This window comes from Acanthisitta chloris, unplaced genomic scaffold (assembly GCF_000695815.1).
Source record: "Acanthisitta chloris isolate BGI_N310 unplaced genomic scaffold, ASM69581v1 scaffold1326, whole genome shotgun sequence".
Taxonomy (NCBI): Eukaryota; Metazoa; Chordata; class Aves; order Passeriformes; family Acanthisittidae; genus Acanthisitta; species Acanthisitta chloris.
Genome location: NW_008679520.1, coordinates 697 through 22,405, shown reverse-complemented (window position 1 = coordinate 22,405; position 21,709 = coordinate 697). Strand labels below are relative to the sequence as shown.

Genomic DNA, 21,709 nt, shown 5'->3' with positions numbered 1-21,709 from the left:
ATATTGTGGTGCCCAAAACTGCACATGGTATTCAAGGTGAGGCCGGACCAGGCAGAGTAGAAAGGGACAATCACCTCTGTTGACAGCCTGGCAATGCCTTGCCTGATGTATCCCAAGACATGGTTGGCCCTCCTGACCGCCAGAGCACACTGTTGACTCATACTCAACTTGCCATCGACAAGGACCCTCAGGTCCCTTTCCACAGTACTACTTCCCAGCATCCCATTCCCCAGTCCGTGCATACAGCCAGGGCTGCCCCATCCCAGGTGCAGAATCCAGCACTTGCCATTGCTAAACTTCAGATGAAACTGAGTGACAATTCAGAACTCCTGAGAGCATTCATCTTTTCTTCCATCATAGGGAAGAAATTCATCAACATACAAAAATCTAATAGCTGGCTTTAAAGCACAGGCATGACTGGATTATGAAGCTGATAGAAGAAATTCTGCTAGCTCATTTCAGTAACACAAGGGAGACAAAAGACTCTCTCCATTCCCTCAACCCCAGGCCTCTAAGGACAAAAATGTCTATAATCACTGAAATAATAAATAGATAAATAAATACATACATACATGGTTTTACTTGGTCTTTTTGTGGGGTTTGCTGGGTGTTTTGTTCTGTCCCATTGCCACATCAGCATTCTGCAACAGAACTCTGGTACATTGGTCTCGCACATCATCTATTTAAGCCGATATTATTTTCAATTCAAATATGAATACTTAACGACTACAAATCTTTTTTCTGATAATTCAATATAAAAAGTTCACATGCAGAAACCATTATTCATTACTTGTGCAGAAGGCCAACAAGAGTTTAAAAGGCAGCTGAACAAGCAGTGAATACATGGCCTTCAAGGGTCTAGTGGGTTTGCGTGGTCCTGTTTTGGCAGTGGTCGGGGTTGGTTTCTTTAAGAAGTTGCTAGAAGCTTCCCCATGTCCAGCAGAGCCAATGCCAGTGGCTCCAGGATGGACCCACCACTGCACCAAGGCCAAGCCAATCAGTGGTGGTAGCAAAGCCTCTGTGATAACCTATTTAAGGAAAAAAAGTTATTGTGCAGAAGTAATTGTGGCTGGAGAAGAGAAGAGCGAGAATATGTGAGAGGAACAACTATGCAGACACCAAAGTCAGTGGAGAAGGAGGGGGAGGAAGTACTCCATGTGCCAGAGCTAAGGATCCCCTGCAGTCTGTGGTGAAGACCATGGTGAAGCAGCTGTTCCCCTGTAGTCCATGGAGGTTAACAGGGTGCAGAGATCCACCTGTAGCCTGTAGAGGAGACCCATGCCGGAGCAGGTGGATTCCCAAAGGAGGCTGTGAACCTGTGGGAATCCCATGATGGAGCAAGTTCCTGGCAGGGACCTGTGGACCCATGGAGAGAGGAGACTCACACCAGAGCAGAGCTCCTGTCAGGACTTGTGATCCCGTGAGGGACCTGTGCTGGAGCAGGCTGTCCCTGAGGGGCTGGACTGCACCCTGTGGAGAGTGATCCACACTGCAGCAGTTTGTGGAGAACTGTAGCCTGTGGGAAGGATTCGCGTTGGACAAGTTCATGGAGATCTGTCTCCTGTGGGAGGGACCCCACGCTGAAGCAGGGGAAGGACTCCTCTCCCTGAGCAGCAGCAGAAACAACGTGTCGTGACCTGACCCTATTCCCCACTTGCTGTCTCCCTGTGCCACTGGTGTGGAGGAGAAAGAGTTGGGAAGGAGGGAGGGGTGGGGGAGCATGTTTTTAAGATGTTTTATTTTCTTACTATCCTGCTCTGATCTTGTTAGTAATAAAATCACTTAATTTCCCCAAGCTGAGTCTGTTTTGGCCATAATGGTATTTAGTGAGTGATCTCTCCCTGCCCTTAACTCATGAACCTTTCATTATATTTTCTCTCTCCTGTCTATTTGTGGAGGGGAGCGAGAGAGCAGCTCTGCAGAATCAACCTGCCTACAAAGCAAGAAAAATCCACAAACTCAACAAAGTCCAAATTGTAGACATTCTTGAAGTCTGAATGACAAATGTTAAAAAAGACATCACTTCAAATACTTGACTATCACATTAACCACCCCAGTAATAATTTCTTTTTATAATGCCTTATTACTGGCTTGTTTCAAGGAATATAGAACATATAGTACTTAATAACTTTGCATGACAATCTTTTTTAAGCATTCACCAAGATGTCAGCCTAATATACTGCTATTACTATGACATCTTCCAGTTACCTTACTGCTCATTTTCCTTCTGTATTTTACACAATGTGATGGGAAAGCGGTTTTCTCTGCAGTGTTTCTACTTGCAGTTTCAAAGCACATCAGATACTGTATACCAGCAAAAATTTAAGATGAACTGAAAGGCAAAATCTGTCAAAGCACTGAACAAACACATATACAACTTTCGCTCAAACCAATTACCCTGGCTCAGCTTCCTTCAGAGTTTACCATCTCAAGTTTTATAAAGCAAAACAAGATAAATTCCACAACACAGCTCAATTTAACTAAGTTATAAAAATATCAAAGGCTCACCCTGAACTTCAGCACACTTATTTCTAAAACACAAAGAACTGATGTGACAGCCTAGAGATGTGGCTGGTGTCAGAGGATAAGACTGCTAGCCAGGTTTAAGACTTGCAGTGTATATGAAGATGCACTAGATCACTCACACATGCTTCAGGTCGGTTCATTTATTCAGGTTTCTTCTTCAGACTAATTTAAGGAGGACAATGGTTAATTCTATACTACCTAAATACATCATTTCCTCAAACATGAAAGGACAGCACAAGCCTATTTTGTAAAGAAGGACAAACTTAAGACACATGCTAACAGACTTCAACCACTCATCAGTAATTCTTACTGCACAACTACAAAAATACACACTTGGCTATCTCCAAAAGAAATCTGGGAAACCCATGTGACAAAGGTTTGGTTGTTTAACACACAGAAGTGTACTGGGGATCAAGTCCTAGAAAGATCATCCACCAGGAATAATTATTTCCACATAATTAACAGGCATCTGAGCTGTGGCTACTACCATGTGTACAAACAGTACTGCTGAACTGTGACCTCTGTGCCCACACAATCTAAATTCACTAACGGAGATGTCCTACTTAATTCTTGCTGTGAAATTACCCCTAGTTTTGCCCTTGCCCTTTTTTCCTCTTTTTTTTATTCCTCTTACAAAATTCAAAGCAATAATCTGCTAAGAAATTTCCTGAAAGACATATTTAAAGGCATCTAAAGGTTGCTTCATAAGCAAACCTGCTATTTAAAAGTCCTGAGCAACTTCATTTTAAAATGCACAGTTATCTCAACAGAGGGGTTAGAAAAAAAATATGGACAAAAGACCTATTTAAAAACTGACTGTAGGAACTTTAATTGGCTTCCAATCTGAATTCTGCCATACAGAGTGCTGAGGACAGTGTAAATCTCTCAAATTCTCTTGACAAAGCATAAAATACTCAGTACCTTATTGAAGCATTTCCCACTCTCTCTGTTCCTGACAAAGATTCTCAGATGAGAGAAGGTGCAAGAGAAGAGTTCCTCATGGTTAGCTGATTATTGAAATTAGCAGAAAAAGGTAAGGTAATTTCTCACTACAAAATATTCTAGTCTGAGTCCAGACTGCTCCTGTGCCCAGGTATGAGGTACTCAACCAGCTGGGATTTCAAGCTATAAACTTATATAATTAAGATATAAAATATTTATATTCCAATTTTTTTCCAATAACATACAATTTTACCCAGTAATACACTATTTTATCTTTACCATAGGTACACAATGAGATCATAAAAAAGCAACTACCAAAGCCTTTACAAATATAGTTAAATTTTATTCTTGTTTCCAGTAATAATTAAAATAGGTTTCTTACAATTCCCTTCTCTGTTTCAGCTCTCAAATCAGCTGGTGCTCATTAGAGCTCTTCTCCTTTATTCAAGTCTTCTTTTGCTTCCACATCTGCCACCTCAGGGTGACTGCAAGCAGCATCGCTAGCTGAGAGCTTTTTCATTTTGATATTTGGCAGTTTCCTCAGATCACCATCCCATTCTCTTAGAGAGGGGGAAAAAAAAGTAATTAAAAACAATTACCAACAGAAAGGAAGGAATGGCAGAATTGATTCACCTTTCCTCAGAAGATGCATTTGAATGAGCCTGCTTTTCTAAATTATCCTATCACTCCCACTGTGGCATGAATAAGCACCAAAGATTTCACCTGATTTTGTACACTACAGTAGCTGTAATTTCTCTGTGAAGAAATAAGTACTTTCATATTTGACATTCTGAATAAAAAAATGTATGACTCACTTTATTCCCACAGACTATTTGTACCCTCAAGTTACTGTAGGCCATCTGCTTTTAAGTTTGTATCACTCAACTACCAGTCTTGTAAGCAACAGAAAAGCAGGTTGGAAGAGTTTCTTCATCTGCGTGCTTAATTTGCACAGCTAATATCACATGTACATAAAAATCTTTTGAATCACTTGTGCATTTATAAACACAGTATATCTCCTCTTTGAGATTTCTGGCTTTATCCTATAAGTATGACTTCTGGCTATGTACCAGCCCTGGGAGTTAGTGATATATCATTCCTTGCAACATAAGCATTCCTAAGTAATTTTTTTTCCTTGAAAGTATCTCACTGGATAAAGCTATCAGCAAAAATGCTCATTCAGTCTGTTACCAGGCCATACCAGCTTCCTGGCCCAGACAAGCTAGCAGCAGGTTTCACAGCTCTCGGATCGTTTAACTGGATGCAAGTCATCAATTCACTTTGGATTTTCAACAAATATATACACATACCAACACTAGTCTCCCACACCTAGCGTTGGATCTTAGAAAATACGACTAAGAACTTTGTGCTCTTTTAGGTACTTAATGGTAAGTTCTGACTATAAATAACGTAGGTCACTGCTACATGACTACAATTAGCATCTGAAATCTCAGTTCAGGTAAGAAAACAGTGTAATTCCACTTACCTGTCTTAATCCTAAAACACTAACAGTTAATGCTAATTCTTTTTGTGTAAATCAGTGAACAGCTGAGGTCAGAATTCCAGGTAAAGATAAAATAATATCTAAGAATGTTGAAAAAAAGATACTTAAGTTACAGAAATGGAATTCTGTTGAGGTTTTCTAACTCTCCAAATGTTTTATTCAGTGTCACCAGTGTTTAGCTTGTAACAGCAAAGAAATGCCAAAATATCAGTACCATACCTAGGCTGCTTTTTCAAATGACAAATTGACAGTTTTGCATACTCATTTTCATGAAAAAAGACATACAACATGTCAACTTCAGAAACACTGTTCTGTACAAAAAGATTAGTAGTGATAATCAAAAGAACTTACCTGAAAAATTTAAGATGCTTTCTGTTCATAATGTCTGGGATTTCTAATAGGAATTAAATTAAATTGTATTAGATGTGTTACATTATTCAAGTGAGTTTCACTTCAAAAAAAGCAATGTGAGCTAAATGTCTGAACATCAGCAAAAAAAATGGCCAAGAAAATGAGAACCAGGATTCATGTTTGAAAGTTTCTAGAGCAATGTACAAACAGGAAGACCTGGCCCTGCTAAAGAAAAGGAAGCAAACTTACACCTACAAATTGTTCCAGAATTCGAATGTACCAGTTACTGAAAATCCAATCCTGACAACTTACTAAAAGAGGATGCTTCATTTTCTCTAAACTGACACACCTGAGAAATAGGAAAAATTTAAGCATCTCAAGTTTCCCTTTAAAAATGTTCAGTGAAGAAACTAGGAAAATAATTAAATTTTTATTTGTTTTAAAAGTATAACTAACTTCCTCAACCATGATCCAGGCCTGTTTTTAATGGGCATTCATTCCCACATAATTAAAAAACCACCCAATTCTGCTCTGCAGAATTTACAATCAATATGCACAACACATAAAAGGTAAAATAAGAAAGCTTAGTTTCAAAGCTGACCTAAATATACATCTCTTACTCTAAATTTATGAGTATTTAGAAATGTTTTTTGAAAACATTTCAAAGATCAGTTTAACTCTTTGCTGCAAGCAAGACAGCAGAGAGTTAGGAAAGTCATTCTGATAATTCAAGTAAGAAAATGTAACAAACAGTTAAATACACACTGTAAAATATACCATGCAGTACAAGAATATATATGTGTTGTATGATTTTAAAATATAAGCACTGGAAAAAGTATAGTAACATGTCGGGTGTTTAAACAGAACACATTCTTGGATTTTGGAATATACTACTACTTTCTTCCATCTGCAATGAGACAGTCTGAGAACAAAGAATGGCTATTAGATAACAATTAGCCTCACTCCAATGAAATTAGTTTCCATTGTTAAATACCTGTTCTATAAACTACTCAATACAGGGGAACTAGCATTTGATGGTTACTGAAATGCCTATTAAACACTGCAGTAAATGCAATGTAACATTTACAGAGACTGTTGGCACCTGTCTCTTCTCAGGAGCTGATGTTTATCTCAGTTGAGCACACAACCACCACCCATTTTAAATGACAAAGTTTTCTGTCTTCCCTATTAACAGAAATAAGTAACATATACCCATGACAACTCTGTATTACCTCTGGTAGTAAAAAGCAAGGCAAACGTCTGTACAGAGACCTACATGCACAGGAGCAGCATATTCTGTCTCAAACATTCTGACTGTGCTGACAGGTAAGATGTGCTTGGAGCAGAGGGTCCTGCAGAGGTGAGACAGTGCTGTTCTGAGCCACCTTCCTGCTGCACCTGGAGACTCCTGCTTAGTCATGTCTGGCCCCCCTCCCTCACTCCCTGGGGGAGGGCTCAAAGGGCTGCTCTGTACACATGAAGAGAATGGTGTGAAGAATCTAGTTAAGAGGCTGCATCAAGTTCACTATAAAAGGGAGCAGATCAGGCCCCCTCTCTCTTTTTCCCCACTCTCTCTCCTTCCTCTATCACTCTCATGCTTTGCCCCAGCTCCAGAACATCCACATGGCAGGACCAATGCGGGATCAACGGACTGGTTAGCTCTCTTCTTTTTCTGTCTTTACTTCTTTCTCTCTGTGCTTTGCTTGGACAAAGCACAACTATCATACAAACTACTGTACTGAAGTTTGTTGTGGGAGTGGGGAGATTGTGAAAAGTAGCGGTGTGGCTTGTGAACCTGCACCTTTAAGGAGTTCGTTGTGGGAATCAAGAAGTTCTTGAAGGGTAATGGTATTGTATTTATAAATATAGGGCTTGTTATCCTCCACTCCTGAAGAAGTCTATTGTATAAATTTAAGAGTTTGTTTCCTAACACCCTTTGGATCTAAACATTAGGCTGGTTGCTGCAGTTACTGCGACTGTAGGATAAAATCTGAGGTCCCTTACACATGGTCCTGTCTTTGTTCAGCCTGGCAAAAATAGATAATGACCATCACGCCCCTACAGGTGGGTCCTGACACTACGGGACAGACCGTTTTGCTTTTGTAAATTTCTGGCGTAGCTAAAACCTGCCTGCTAGATCTGTAGTTTATAAACAAAAGCAGATTTTTACCTAGGATGCCAAAGATGCTTTTCCTCAATTCAGCGTCATTCTTTATTTGGTCAGTCCTGCAGTATTGCAAGCAACCCGTGTTTAACATTTTCACTAATTGTATTACCAAGATTTATGCCTTAATCTTGAAAATACCTTATTACTGTCTATGAACTGTACAGATTTCACAGCCAGCAGGTTTCTCAACAAGGCAGATGCTTTCTATGTCTGTAACATTAAATCTACTTTATTTTAGCTGTTAAAATTGTAACATTTCACAAACTTCTTATACTGCCCTTGAATGAGCCCTGAACCTACAGTTCTGCCTTTGGTCACCTATTAGTGTTCCCAAGTCTTACAGTTATTAATAAGATCATGCTATCAATGCAGGATTATAGATGATTTTGCTACTGCAGAATGTAGGACAGCAACACCTCTTTTACTTACCTTTGTGACCAGGTAGTCTTTACTATTCAGAAAACTATTCCTTCCTTTTGCACTTAGTTATAAAGTTACCAGCGAAGAACAGCAATATATGCAAAATGTTTTGATAACAATTACACCTATTTCTGCAGCCTGCTTCTTGGTTATCAGGTAAGGTGACACTGCTCACAGCTGAGCAAGGCAAGGCAAAGAAAGAATTTACCTAATGCTATTTTGTCTGCTGATTCCTTGGTTCTAATAAACATCAATGCCACATTAGGTCCATCCTTCCCAACTAAGTGTTGAAACACAGCCATGGTTCCTCCTGCTTTCTTTGCAGTCCCTTGAACTGCACTCTAGGCAGCACAGTGCCAAATGCTAAAACATCCCAGCTCTCATGAGAGATTTTTCTCTTCTGTCAGGTATTTCACAAGGAGCAATGCCTACTGGTTTGCTTCTAGGACAGAGCTTAGCTCATGTAAACCATGAGTTTGGCAGAAGTGCACCATGCTAATTTGGGCCAACTCCCCCAGAAATATGCTGAGATTTGTATTTGTTCCTTCTATCAAAACACTGATTCAACATACAGTTTAGTGTTCTTGTCAGACAAACCAAGACTACATGACAAGACTTTCAAATTACATTTGATTACATTTTTGGAAAGCATTTAATGGCTTTTATTACCTTAAGCAGGATCTTTTTCAAAGAGATTATTCTAACAGTTTGATCTAGCCTGTCATCCAGGGCTCACCAACAGCACAAGAATGCAGGCATTCTGAAGGGAGAAGATTCAGTGACAAACCAAGATTTGGCACTGAAATCGATCTTTACTACTTTGGCAGTGGCAAAGATTTTTAAGCTAGCTTACATGTGTGTTTGCAGTATGTTACACAATAAAATCCACTGAGTTTCCAGACTAAGAACAGCACTAGAAACTTTAGTACCATGTGTGTAGAAATAAAGTACCAATATATGATTTTTTAAATTATGGTGGATTAATAACACTTGTCTTACTCAGATACACCTCCTTAGCATGCACTAATGTCATGGTTTTTGCAGCTACTTTGAATTCCTCCATTTGATTAAAAATGTGAAGTCACAGGAGTATGTTTTTCTGAAGTAAATACAGAAAAAATGAAGAGGGAAATATGGCACAGGAGGTAGTGGAAAAGAAATGAAGACAGTATTTGGGGGAGCAGATATTGTCTGGCATTTCTAAGATCAAGTATTCAGCAACTTACAGCTTTAACAAAACAGCAGTGAAAAATTTAAGTAAGCATTTTTTAACGTTTCTGATGCTTTCAGACAGGAAAATAAAACTGTCTTTCTTATGAGGAATAACAACCAACCTGTTAGCTCTCAAACTTTCTCATGAAGCTGTAAGTGCTTAACACCATTTTGTAGCAAGGAAAAAGAGAAAGTGACTAAACTTACTTTATAACACAAAACTTGAGTAAAATACTGCAAAATCAGCACCTTCCAAACTGTTAGAACAGAGAAGCACTGCACCAGATTACTTCAAAGTTCTTGTGGGGATCAGAAGGAAAAAGCTTCTGCTAGCTGTAGGTGTAAAGAAGTCAGCTTCTGTGCATGGGCTTGAACTGGAGGGCTTCTAAAGCATAGCTACAGAAAAAGGGGATAGAGCCAATCCTGATTTCAAAGTGCCCTTCTACAGATGTATTCCACAGCACTATTTTTCAACCAAGTGCACTGTAAGAGTCAGCTGAGAGGTTTAATTTCCTTCCAGAAGTATGCTGTTAATAGAAACATTATTGTTCTTCACAGCAGTAACAATTTCCCTCTCTCAAAGCAAAAATTTGCACAAGACATTTACCTAAATCCCCAAAAGACTGAATAGTCATTGCTCTGACAGTGCACAGAACATAGGCTGCATATATACCACATGCATTAGATCTGTCATCAGAGAAACAGCCAAGTCGGGTCAAAGGATGATACTGCAGCCTGAAGTTGAAAAATAGGGAAACTGCAGATGCTCTTTAGATAAACAATCATTCAGTTATACAACAACAATCACTACAGAAAACAGCAGCTAACAAACAGTACAGCACTTACACTAGAAGATACATGGAAATGACACAGCTTTCATCGGAATTAAATCCATTTCCTTGTAATGTGAAGTCTCAAGACTTAATGAAACTAGTTCATTTAGTTTTAAAAGCCATTTTCCCCCAAGATTAATACTAAGCTTCTGAGAGAACTTGCAAGGTAATTGAAGCAAATCATCAAGACTGTACGATGTTCCGATGAAATAATGATGGTGCTTTTCCACTGAAAGCATGCTAACTCTGAGTTCCACATAAACAAGTAAGTGTCTAAGATTTCCTTTCAAAAGCTTTGCTATAAACATACAAGACCAGATTTAAAAAGAAAGATACACAGAAATGAAAACAAAAGGAAGAAAATGGCAGTAAAACTAATGCAGATATATTTAAAGAGTAAGGCAAGCAACAAGAAGCTGCTAACAAAATTCTAAAACCTCACAGATAGACTGAATGTTCCCTGCATAGGTACTGTTTTTTTAAAGACTAAAATTTACTATACTTGTTGATATCTACCATTTTTGTAAACGAACTTGTACACTTTTGTAAAGAATTAATTTTTCATTTATATTTTTTTCAACACGACAAGAGGAAATGGCCTCAAGCTGCCCCAGAGGAGGTTCAGGTTGGACATATGGAAAAATTTCTTGACTGAAAAAGCTGTTAGGCATTGGAACAGGCTGCCCAAGGAAGTGGTAGAGTCATCATCCCTGGAAGTGTTCAAGAAACAACTGGACACTTAGTGCTGTGGTCTAGTTGACATGGTGGTGTTTGGTCAAAGGTTGGACTCATTGATCTTGGTTCTTTTCCAAGCTTAATGATTCTGTGATATAAATAGACAGCACCAAATTTTAGGAGACTTTCCAAAGTGAAAAGAATACATATTATGGAGTCTCTTCATAGCAAATGCACATGCATACAAGAAATAACTGAGTTCAATAATACGGGGGGAAAAAAAACTCCACAAATACTAAGTCAGTTACAAAAGCTCCACTCACTACAGCTTCCAGGAATAATAATGAGCTAGAGGCATAAAGGCACTGTTTCCAGCTGATTTCCATTTATGCCCAGTCTCTAATTACAGTATTTAGTTGCTACAGTACTTAGCAGCAACTATTTTCTCTGAATGAATACTGTCCTAGACAGAGAGCAAAACCTGCAGCAGCTGTGATAACAAATAATGAATGATTTGAAAGTGTATTTAATATGTGAAGTTGCACTGTGCTCTCTGAATGCTTTACTTACTAATACTATAATAACATCAAATTTTGCCTACAATATTTCTTGATTGTTCATTATTTTTGTGTTGTGCTTGTGCATTTGACATCTTTTTCTCTAGTCCTATTGCTTTTTTTCTGGCAGCTTTCCACAAAGCAGTAAGGAAAAAAAGAACCAAAATTTAAAAACAAAAACAAAAAGATGATTTTCTACAACTGAGCCATTTAATGACATTTATAATATCTATTTTCCTATGACTATTTTCCTCCTCTTCTAAAAAAATCAAAGATAATGCATAAAGTCATACGGATATGCCCAAATTCCTGTGCCTCTGCAGGTTGCACAGGCAAAATTTTAAAGCCATTAATTTTCTTTATTTGTACAATGTGAATCAGGGTGTACTCATTTTGGCTAGAGTAGACTTAATTTTCTTCGTAGTAACTAGTACAGTGCTGTGTTTTGGATCTGTGCTGGAAACAATGTTGATACACAAGGATGTTTTCCTTATTGCTGAGCAGAGATTGCACAGAGTCAAGGCCCTCACCCCACCCCACCAGCAAGGACACTGGGGGTGCACAGGGAATTGGGAGGGGACACAGCCAGAACATCTGACCCACCTGACCAAAGGGATATTTCATACTATATGGCATCATACTCAGCAAATAAAGCTGGGGGAAGGAGGAAGGTGAGACGTTTGGAGTGATGGCATTTGTCATCCCAAGTATCTGTTATGGGTGATGGAGCCCTGATATCCTGAGGATGACTGAATACCAGGCCCACAAGTTCTCTCTTTTACACTTCTGATTCTTTCCCCCATCCCAGTGGGGCAGGGAATCAGTGAGCAGCTGTGTGGTGCTTAGTTGCTGGGGTTAAACCACAACACAGGTAAACAGAATATGACATACAACCCAAACTTTGCAGTGCTTTGGATCCTAACCACAGAAGAACATAGTTTTTCATGTCTTCCATGACAAACTTTCACTGTTAGAGGGACTGATTGTGTCTGAATTATACTTTAGCATTAAAGCCAAGCTCATCACGCAACTCCAACACATTTATTTGTTTAAGTGAAATACCTAAACTTCACGGCTATCTTGACTCTCCTCAAAAACAACTCTGCTTTTTGCACTTTAATTATCCCACTGTCTTTCTCCCTCATTTACCAGATTACTGCTGCTTCCCTTCAGCCTAGTTCCAGCTATCAATTGAAGGTCCAAACAAACTGAACAGAATTCGTATTTGAGACAGACGTATTAAATCTCACTTTACTTTCAAAACTATTTTATATACACCTGCAGTGAAGAGACAGTACTAGAAAAGATGCACAAAGAAAAAGCAGTAAAGTAGAACGATATGAGTTGGATCTCCACCATCTTTATTTCTCCTTTTCTTCACCCTGACCCTCCTCCCAAACTCCTCTGCAAGGCACAAATACCTAGCAGTTAGTTAATTTCTTAAAAGAGAAAAATTAAGATAATGCCTAGAAATTCTACTGAGATTCTAGCCCTGTGAGCAGGAGGAGAAGATGTGAGCACAGGATTATTTCTAATGCTTTTACGTACCTATTCCATAGCCCTCATAGAGTTGTCTTTCACGTTCTATGGTCTGCTTGATGACAGTTTCCCGTGAACCATGCTGTCTTCCTTTTCTACCTTTAATACTGTTTTGCAATTCAATCTGCTCCAATTCGGCATTGAATCGACACATATAACTGAAAGAAATAAAATGCATTTATGCTAGATGCAGTCATGCAAAAGTTTTGCAAAACAGAATTTCACAAAAGGTTTTACAAAACAGAATTGGTGCAAACCAATAAAACAAGAGGTAACGGGCAGAAACATGCACAGGAAGTTACATCTGAATACTAGGAAGAACTTCTTTACTAGTGACGTGACTGCACACTGGAACAGATTGCCCAGCGTGATGGTGGATTCTCACTCACTAGAGATATTCAAGAACTGTCTCGGCACAATCCTGTGTCATGTGCTCTAGGATGACCTTGCTTGAGCAAGGTAGGACTAGATGACCCACTGTGGTCCCTTCCAATCGAACTGATTCTGTGAATACTTTTGATAACCTGTTTTACTAATTGTACTGCACACTGGAACAGATTGCCCAGCGTGATGGTGGATTCTCACTCACTAGAGATATTCAAGAACTGTCTCGGCACAATCCTGTGTCATGTGCTCTAGGATGACCTTGCTTGAGCAAGGTAGGACTAGATGACCCACTGTGGTCCCTTCCAATCGAACTGATTCTGTGAATACTTTTGATAACCTGTTTTACTAATTGTATTTATTTTCTAAATTATTCAGAAATATTTCTTAGACTTGAACAGTTACTTTAATCTTCAAAGTGGAAGCTCCATTTAGAACTTCATTTGAATCACATGCAGCCTCCAGCAGGATTAAGTTTTTTTTATTTGTTGTGTTGATTTTTGTTAAATTATCTTTGCATAAACCAAAACCCTCTCATTATGATAATTCACCTGCTCTGGAAAATCAGTGTTAAATCTAAGTATTCCTAACTTTTAATTGCCTGATTTCAACACCTCAAAATAATCTCTTATAGTAACTTTTAAAGTAAAACTCTTCATTGTCATGTGTTCTACATCTTTTTGCAAACTTCCAGCCCAAATCCAAAAAGTAAGCTTTCACTGCCTTTGCAGCATCACTAGCAGTTTAGAGGTTTCATGAAGAGTGTAGAAAATACGTCAGAGCTTCAGAAAGGACACCGACATAATACAACTGGGTAAGAATACACATCTATCTTATGTTATTTAGCTAGCAGGTAAAAAATGGTGACAAGCCACAGGTACACATATCCAGCAGCACAGAAACAACTCAGTTTCTTCTTAGCAGATTCAATTATGGTGCTTCCTACCCTACAAACTGACCCACATCAGTATTATTTAATCTTCCCAGCAAAGAAAATTTAAAAATAAAGGAGTACGTAGTATGAAATTTGCACATTCAAGTGTCATGGAATAACCCAACAAGCATACAATTACTACTGTCCAAATCATTTAGAGTCCTCCACATGCTACAAAAGCAGAGATATACTTAAATAATTTTTTTTTAAAACCCCACAACACATGACTAATTTGAGTAATTCTATGTGAATATATACATCTTTCAATATACAGTTATCATCAGTGGCAATGAAATCAACTACTTGATATTATTAATAGCAATATATAAAAACTCCTCCTTTGAGTCATCATCACTCTACAGATCTTATACTAAGAACATTATTTTTAAGGACAAATCAAGCTTTTTAATCCTGTTTTCAACTGCAGTCTTACTTTTCAATTAGTTCACCAGCTTCCCTCTTTGTGTACTCGATTTTGTCGGGGTCAAGGTGACTTTGAAACCATTGCAATTTCTCTCCTACAAGAATAAACTTTAAATTAATGCTTATATCATCACTGTAGCACCAACACAATTTAAAGTTCTTCAAAGGTTTTGAAATAACCCCCATTTTTCAGAATTTTTAATGGCATCATAGACTCTCTGATACTGTGGGTACCAAGTATGAAGATAGCTGTAATAGAAACAGTCTCACATCATTTCAGATTTATTTTAGACCTTTCTTACAGAGAAAAATAAAGACATGATGCATTCCTTTACTGGAAATTAGTGTTTAAAATATCACTAGATCACTTGCTTAGGAAGGAAACTTCAAAAGGTTCCAAGGGGAAAAAAACAACAAAATACCTTAGCAAGCATTCTGACCATCACCATTTTTAAACAAGCTAAATTGAAAAGGTGCAGTGTCAATCACCTGGAGGAGAAAAATACTCCAGGTTGTGTCATGAAGTTTCAAATTTATTTGCCAGCACAATGTGTCTGTTAACCTACATATATCATCTTCTTTTACAAGGAAGTAAAAAAAAGCCTGGAGACTAGTACAGTAAATACATGTACACATATACAAAACAGTCCTCTGGTCTGTGCTGCCCTCTGGTCATGTACACTGACTAAAGATTAGGCTATACTTAATCCCAAATTCAGTTCTGTATATATTACTTGAGTAAATCACCAAATCACAGAATAATCAGAGTTGGAAGGGACCCTTGAGGATCACCTAGTCTAACTCCTGGACCTGCACAAGACACCCCCAGGAATCACACCATGTACTTGTGTGTGTTGTCCAAACACCTCTTGAACTCTGTCAGCCTTGGGGCTGTGACAACTTCCCTGGGGAGCCTATTCTAGTGACTGACACCCTCTGGGTGAAGAACCATTTTCTAATATCTAACTTAAATCTCCCCTGATGCAACTTGAGACCATTCCCTTGGGTCCTGTCACTGGTTGCCAGAGAGAAGAGCTCAGTGCCTGTCCCTCCACTTTCTTCCATGAGGAAGCTGTATACAGCGATGAGATCTCCCCTCAGTCTCCTCTTCTCTAGGCTGAACAGACCAAGTGACCTCAGCTGCTCCTCTATGGCTTCCCCTCAAGGCCCTTCACCATCTTTGCTGCCCTCCTTTGGACACTCTCTAATAACTTAGTACCTTTATTATATTGTGGTGCACAAAACTGCACACAATATTCAAGCACAGAGTAGAGCAGGATAACCCTCCCTCAACTGGCTGGCAGTGCCTTGCCTGATGCACCCCAGGACACGGCTGTCCCTCCTGGCTGCCAGGGCACAGTGTTAACTCATACTCAACTTGCCATCAACAAGGACCCCCAGGTCCCTTTCCCTGGCACTACCTTCCAGCCTGTCCTTCCCCAGACTGTACATACAGCCAGGGTTGCCCCATCCCAGAACATGTTAAGTATTTTAGTGTTTCAACAAAGTCAATTTTAAGATTTCAGAATCAGTTATAGAGAAAGAAACTCTAACTGGAGTATCTACAAAGCTGGTTAAACTTAGAATTTATGCTAAGAAGCTGAATACTGTATTCAGTAATAAAAGGTTCTGCTTACCAATAATACTTAAACGCAAAGCTTTGTCAGTCTTCAACCTAGGAGGGAAAAAAACGCATATATGTTAGCCAGGAATGAGTACCATACATATAATTATCTTAATGTCACTCTCCAAAGTCAAGGTAACATTTCAAATAGAAACATTTTCCACATTCAGAACAATATAAAAGTTATTCTGTTTCATCAAAAATATCTACTTTTTAGTAAAACTACTATCTGAAATTTGTCCAGTTTACCTATTAAGTTAAATAGTTTCTTGGAAGAAATAAGGACACATTTTTCTCAGAGCACAACAAAAGGAATTTCACAGAAGAGCTGCAGTGTAACAACTTCTTTAAGTATTTCTGATATTCTGATGGTATGTTTAATGAGTTTGGAGATTTCACTGCACTGCATTTCACACAATGTGAAAAATAGCATTCTAGTACCTAATAAACTTGTAATAATTCAAGTTTGTGCTTAGTGAACAGTAAATTAATCTGTTAAGAAAGCAAAACTAACAGCTGTATACAAAAAGTTGAAAAAAATCTATTCAAAGTATTTTTAATTCCATCGCAAACTCTGTCAGGACATTCAAAACCTTTTGTACTCTGTATGATGTGTGTACACAATTCCGCTTGGGATTAATTCCCATTGTATTTAGCAATTCTCAATGACAAGTTTTCTAACAGATAATACTGTGTGTCATGCTCTTTTGTCCAGAAGGTGTCAGATTCACTATGCAGGAACAGATGTTGCCGAATGACACTTTATTTCCAGAAAGGAAAACAAGATATTATTGGGATAAGTATGAAATTCGTCACTGGAAAAAAATATCTTAGCCACGCATACTCAGTATATATATCCAAGGACCTCTGACAAAATACTTTTTAATTATTAATATTATTAAAAAATCAAATGTATAAAGGATGAAATAAATCATAAAGGATATTGTTGACAAAGAAAAAATAATGCCAAAATTCATCACAGTTCAAAGCTAATGTGCTCCTTCATTAACTTCCTTTTATTCTATAGAATTTAATGAGGATTTCAGAATTACCTTAAGTAACTCAGAGCACAGAAATCTGTCCCAAAAATCAGGATCAGAAGATAAAACTCTACTTTCCAGGGACAAACATACCTGTGTCACTTGGCCACAAACCCACATTATTAAAATATAGATTAGCTTCTTCAAGATATACTCTATGCTCCAAAGACCATCTAAAAGCCACAAAAAAGCAAATGCACAGCATATGTGAACTGCTAAGAATTCCACTAACACATTCAAGAGCATTTTTACTCCTATAGATACCCCGAGCATCTGGGAGCATTTTTAATGCAGAAGTCTAAACAAGTCAAGCATGAGCTTTTGGAGTATGGCATACCTATAAAAAGAAAATAATCAAGCTGGTTGATTAAATAAAGTATTTTAGTGTTAAACCAAAAATTACTCTTGTTTCTGCAAGTTAAAGGACAGACCTGGGTGAGACTATGTTAAAAAGAAAGAAAAAAGGACTTAGGAGTCAGCTTTAAAACTCAGCTGTAGAAAGAAGCCTCCAGTAAAAGCTGGGGCAGGCACACACAGAGGGCTCACAGCAGGGAGCTCTGAATGGTAACAGGGCCCAAGAAAAGGACAGATATCCAGAGGAACTCCACACCAGCAGTCCCTGCTGTGAATCTTGCATGGCAATACTGCAAGCCAAGCATGTCTGCAAAGTGTTGCCATGGAGAAAACAATGATGCCAACTAGAAAAGATGCCTAAATGCAATCATAAATTACACCATGTATCTATGTCCTAAAACACTACACATTACCATTTGCACCTGCCAGGGTCACTAGACCATTTATTTATCAAAGCAATGAAGTACATACCCATATATTTCCTTCTGGTAGAAAAGGTGTCCAGGTGCACACAACTAATTTCAGTATGAGAAATAATGGGTAAGCTCAGATGTTCCTTACCATACTTTTCAGAAAAGCTTCACCTCAGTGACTGCTAGAAGACAATAGCATTAACGGGGAAGCTAATCAAATCAGGTGAGTCAAAGAACTTCCTCTCACTTCTACACAATTAGGAGAATCTTTTGCTCAAAGGAAGGAGAGGGTAAGGACAGGGATACTCTGTGGCAGGTTGTTGTTTCTTGATGATCTTCTCCTCCACCCACCTCCCAAATATCAGCGGCTTAAGTACTGATGATTGTTAAAGAGTTATTGGTGGTTTTCTTGATGTTCACTAGGTACTTAAAAAGTTAAATTCTACATGTTCCTTCAGCAGCTCCTTATCTCAGATATTGTATTCAACTGTTCTACTCTAATACTAACACTGAATACATATTTCCCAAAGCAGTTTTCCAATTCTATGTTTTTCCCCCATAACCTCCACACATACCAATGCCATCCATGGCTCTGAAACCTAAGATAGGCTCTTCATTAAGAAAAAAATTAAATGAACATTCATAGTTGACAGGATGTATTTCCTTGTTTTAGACTGCTAAATAACTTCCATATGGAGAAATATGGATACACAGGTATCCATACACATACAAGTTTTTGTTAGCTTGGTTAAGCATCTTAGGATACTTCCACATGAAAATCCCCCTCTTAAAATTTTGATTTTTTTCAGTTCATTTATTTCTACAAGCAAAATAAATAATTGCAAAAGGTAACATCTTTTGAGTTCCATATGAAGAATCTGCACGAGCACATCACAAAGCATCACTCCTGCAAACAGTACAAGCAGAAGCATAGCAGGTCAAGGGAGATTGAGAGGTTAAGACAAGGGAAAACCTAAGGAGAATCAGACCAAGATATACAAGGAGACATTTTAAGGTTACTGCTTACTCCCAAGGGAGTAAGCATGCCCCTCGCACTGTAAAAACTCCTTAGCTTTCATATCTCAGGGCATGACAGGATTAGACTTGTATATTTGTAATGAAAATCCACAGACTCCTACAAAATTTAGAATGTATGCACAATAGAAAGGATGTATTTTCAGTCAGGAGGGAAAATGACAGAATAAAAATAAACCAGTGCCAGATTAGCTTCAGCTACCAAACCCAGCCATATTTCTGCAGCTGCAGACAAAACACGACTAGTGTTGGTACACACCACTACAAAGGGAAGTTCCAAGGATTTCCCACTATGGTCTGGTTTCCTGAAGTGTAGAAAAAGCAGAGTTGCACTGGCACCAGTGAACCAGCTATTGCTGTATCGCAAGAACATCTTTGTAATTATTTAACAGAGGAAACAAGCTGCCTAAAGGAATAAGGATTCACATGTAGATTAGGAGAGAATGAACTGGTAGCAATATACTGGAGTTGTTGCTGCTCATTAGACCTTGAAGAGAACGGAGAAGAGCGATGCAGCAAGCTAAAGGTGTAATTCAAGTGAACAAGATGACTTAAGATTGTAGATAATTTTCTAAAAGCAACTGGACTGTCTCCTCTTATTATGGTCGAGATTGGTTTCTTGTAGCGCAGCCACAGTTGCTGGACAGCAAGCTTATTACTGCTGTCATATTTCATTAAGAATGCTTGCATTGAAGAGTACCTGGACAATGGAGGCTGTAAAAGACTTCTGCAACTTAGTGCAGAATTTCTCCCTCCTTTTCCCCAGTGCTGCATTTAAATTTCTTGTGGATAATGTATTCCCTTTTGTATTATTCTGCCTGAGAAAAAGACACTAATGCAATTTCCATTCCTATTTAACAAAGTCATTAAGTAAACAGAAGCCTAAACTATCCCTAGTTCTGAATCCTGCCTCCAAACAAGTACCAAAGGAAAAACAAACAAACAAACAAAAGCAAAACAACCAAAACTAAAAGAAACAAACCATGCAAAATCAAAGCAAATATTGACTGATACAAAAGACACTCTCAGTCTCCAGTAATATGCCATTCACAATTTCCTACACCCAAGGTAGTATCGTTGAACTGAATAGTAATCAACACATAAAATGTACATTTGTTAAAAAAGTATTACTGCACAAATGTTGTCAGCAAGGAAATCCACAGCTTAATTAAAATAATACACATGAAATCTATGAACTTTCTAGATTCACTGACTGCTCTGATCCAGTTTCTTCATGCTGCAGAAGTGCACTAGCCTCTACAGAGAAATTACCTCATATTGAGAATACTGCTTTCAGTTGTGGGCCCTACCCACATTTCAGACAACTTATTTCTGTACAATAAGAAGCATGGTCAGAAAAGTACCAGATTTGTGGACAGGACTAAGAAAGAAAATTCTGCAGAGATTACAAGGCAGCTTCTCCCATTTACCACCAAAAGCCATATTAACCTTCCAGACAGAGAACAGGCTGTCATTCTATAGAAGTAATCTGGAAAATTGTTGGAAGACATTTAATAGACCTGCAGAAGTAATGTGGAAGAACAAAACTGGTGTGCTATTTCCTTTTCCTGAGCGTAGGAGTGGAAATTTTTCTTCCATCCACAGCATCAGAAATTTATCTTGTCTTTTTCAGAGCTATGGAAAACAAACTCAAACTCCACCATTATATCTAAGAAACTGAAAGCTAAGTAATTACACTAAAAAGTTTTAACACGTTTAACTCCCAATATTAAAAAACCCCCACCAAACTTAAAATTTAACAAGCTAATCATAAAGTTCATAGAGATCCAAGAGAAAGTGGAACCCTTAACAAGTCTTTTAAAAACATTAGGGGGAAAAAAAAAAACCCATTATTCACAAGAGAAAGTGGAACCCTTAACAAGTCTTCTAAACATTAGGGGGAAAAAAAAAACCCCATTATTCACGTCTTTCAAGTTAAATTGCTCTTCAAGCCAAGGCTACAGAAAAGAGAATACAGACAATTGGAGAATTCCTTTTTAAAGAGCAAATAACATTATAAAGAGAGGATGAAGCAATGTGGTAGACTTAAATGTATTAGCAAGACCAGCACTTCAGCAGAAGCATCAAGACCCAAAGCAGGATTCTTACTGAGCTTGAAATAAAGCCAAACTAGGTGACTAGCCTTCATGAGAAATCACCAGCATCACGCTATTGACATTACAAAAAGTGTAACACTGTGGTAACAAGAAATACGACTTGCAAGGACAATCCCCAAATTCAAGTAGCAGAACCATGTACAAGCTGATTTAATGAACGCAGACCCATCAGTTCACACAGTCCAGCAGTGCTAAGTCACACAGGCCTGCCTGTTATCTTACACTTCTATCAGCAGTCTAACAGTGCCCTTTCCACCATCAGCCCGTTCCCCACACAAAAAGTATCCTCTGTCATACTCTTCTTTGGTCTGTACACAGATTTTGCACAGTCAACTTACTTTTCCTTCTTTTCCTGTTTGTGTGCTTCCCTTGCAAGCTGTGCAGCCTTTCTGCTGTATGGATGGACAACTTTTTTCTCTTGCTTCCCTCCTTGGGTTTTTCGTAACTTTGGCTGAAAAGAAATCAAAGATACTATGCACTAATAAAGTTAAGTAAAACTAAATTAAAGAGAAGACAGGAGCACACACCATGGTAAAGACATATAGTTCATGCATCAGTATCTCAGAAAGCCCTTAACTTACAGTAGCGGGTTATCAGTTCCACCCTCTTCAATAACAAAATTTCTTGAAGTCAGTACATGCCCATAACAAAATTATTAC

At 38.3% G+C, this 21,709-nt stretch overlaps 1 protein-coding gene across 1 annotated transcript; it reads right to left on the bottom strand.

Annotated features, from left to right (window-relative positions):
- Window positions 1-3,787: 3,787 nt before the first annotated feature.
- Window positions 3,788-21,501, bottom strand: TMA16 (translation machinery associated 16 homolog (S. cerevisiae); the record flags this gene model as incomplete). Its single annotated transcript, XM_009077309.1, has 6 exons — window positions 3,788-4,028; window positions 5,324-5,366; window positions 12,736-12,884; window positions 14,478-14,562; window positions 16,105-16,142; window positions 21,389-21,501. Coding segments are annotated over 6 exons (564 nt in total), but the record flags the coding sequence as incomplete, so codon positions are not given.
- Window positions 21,502-21,709: the final 208 nt, after the last annotated feature.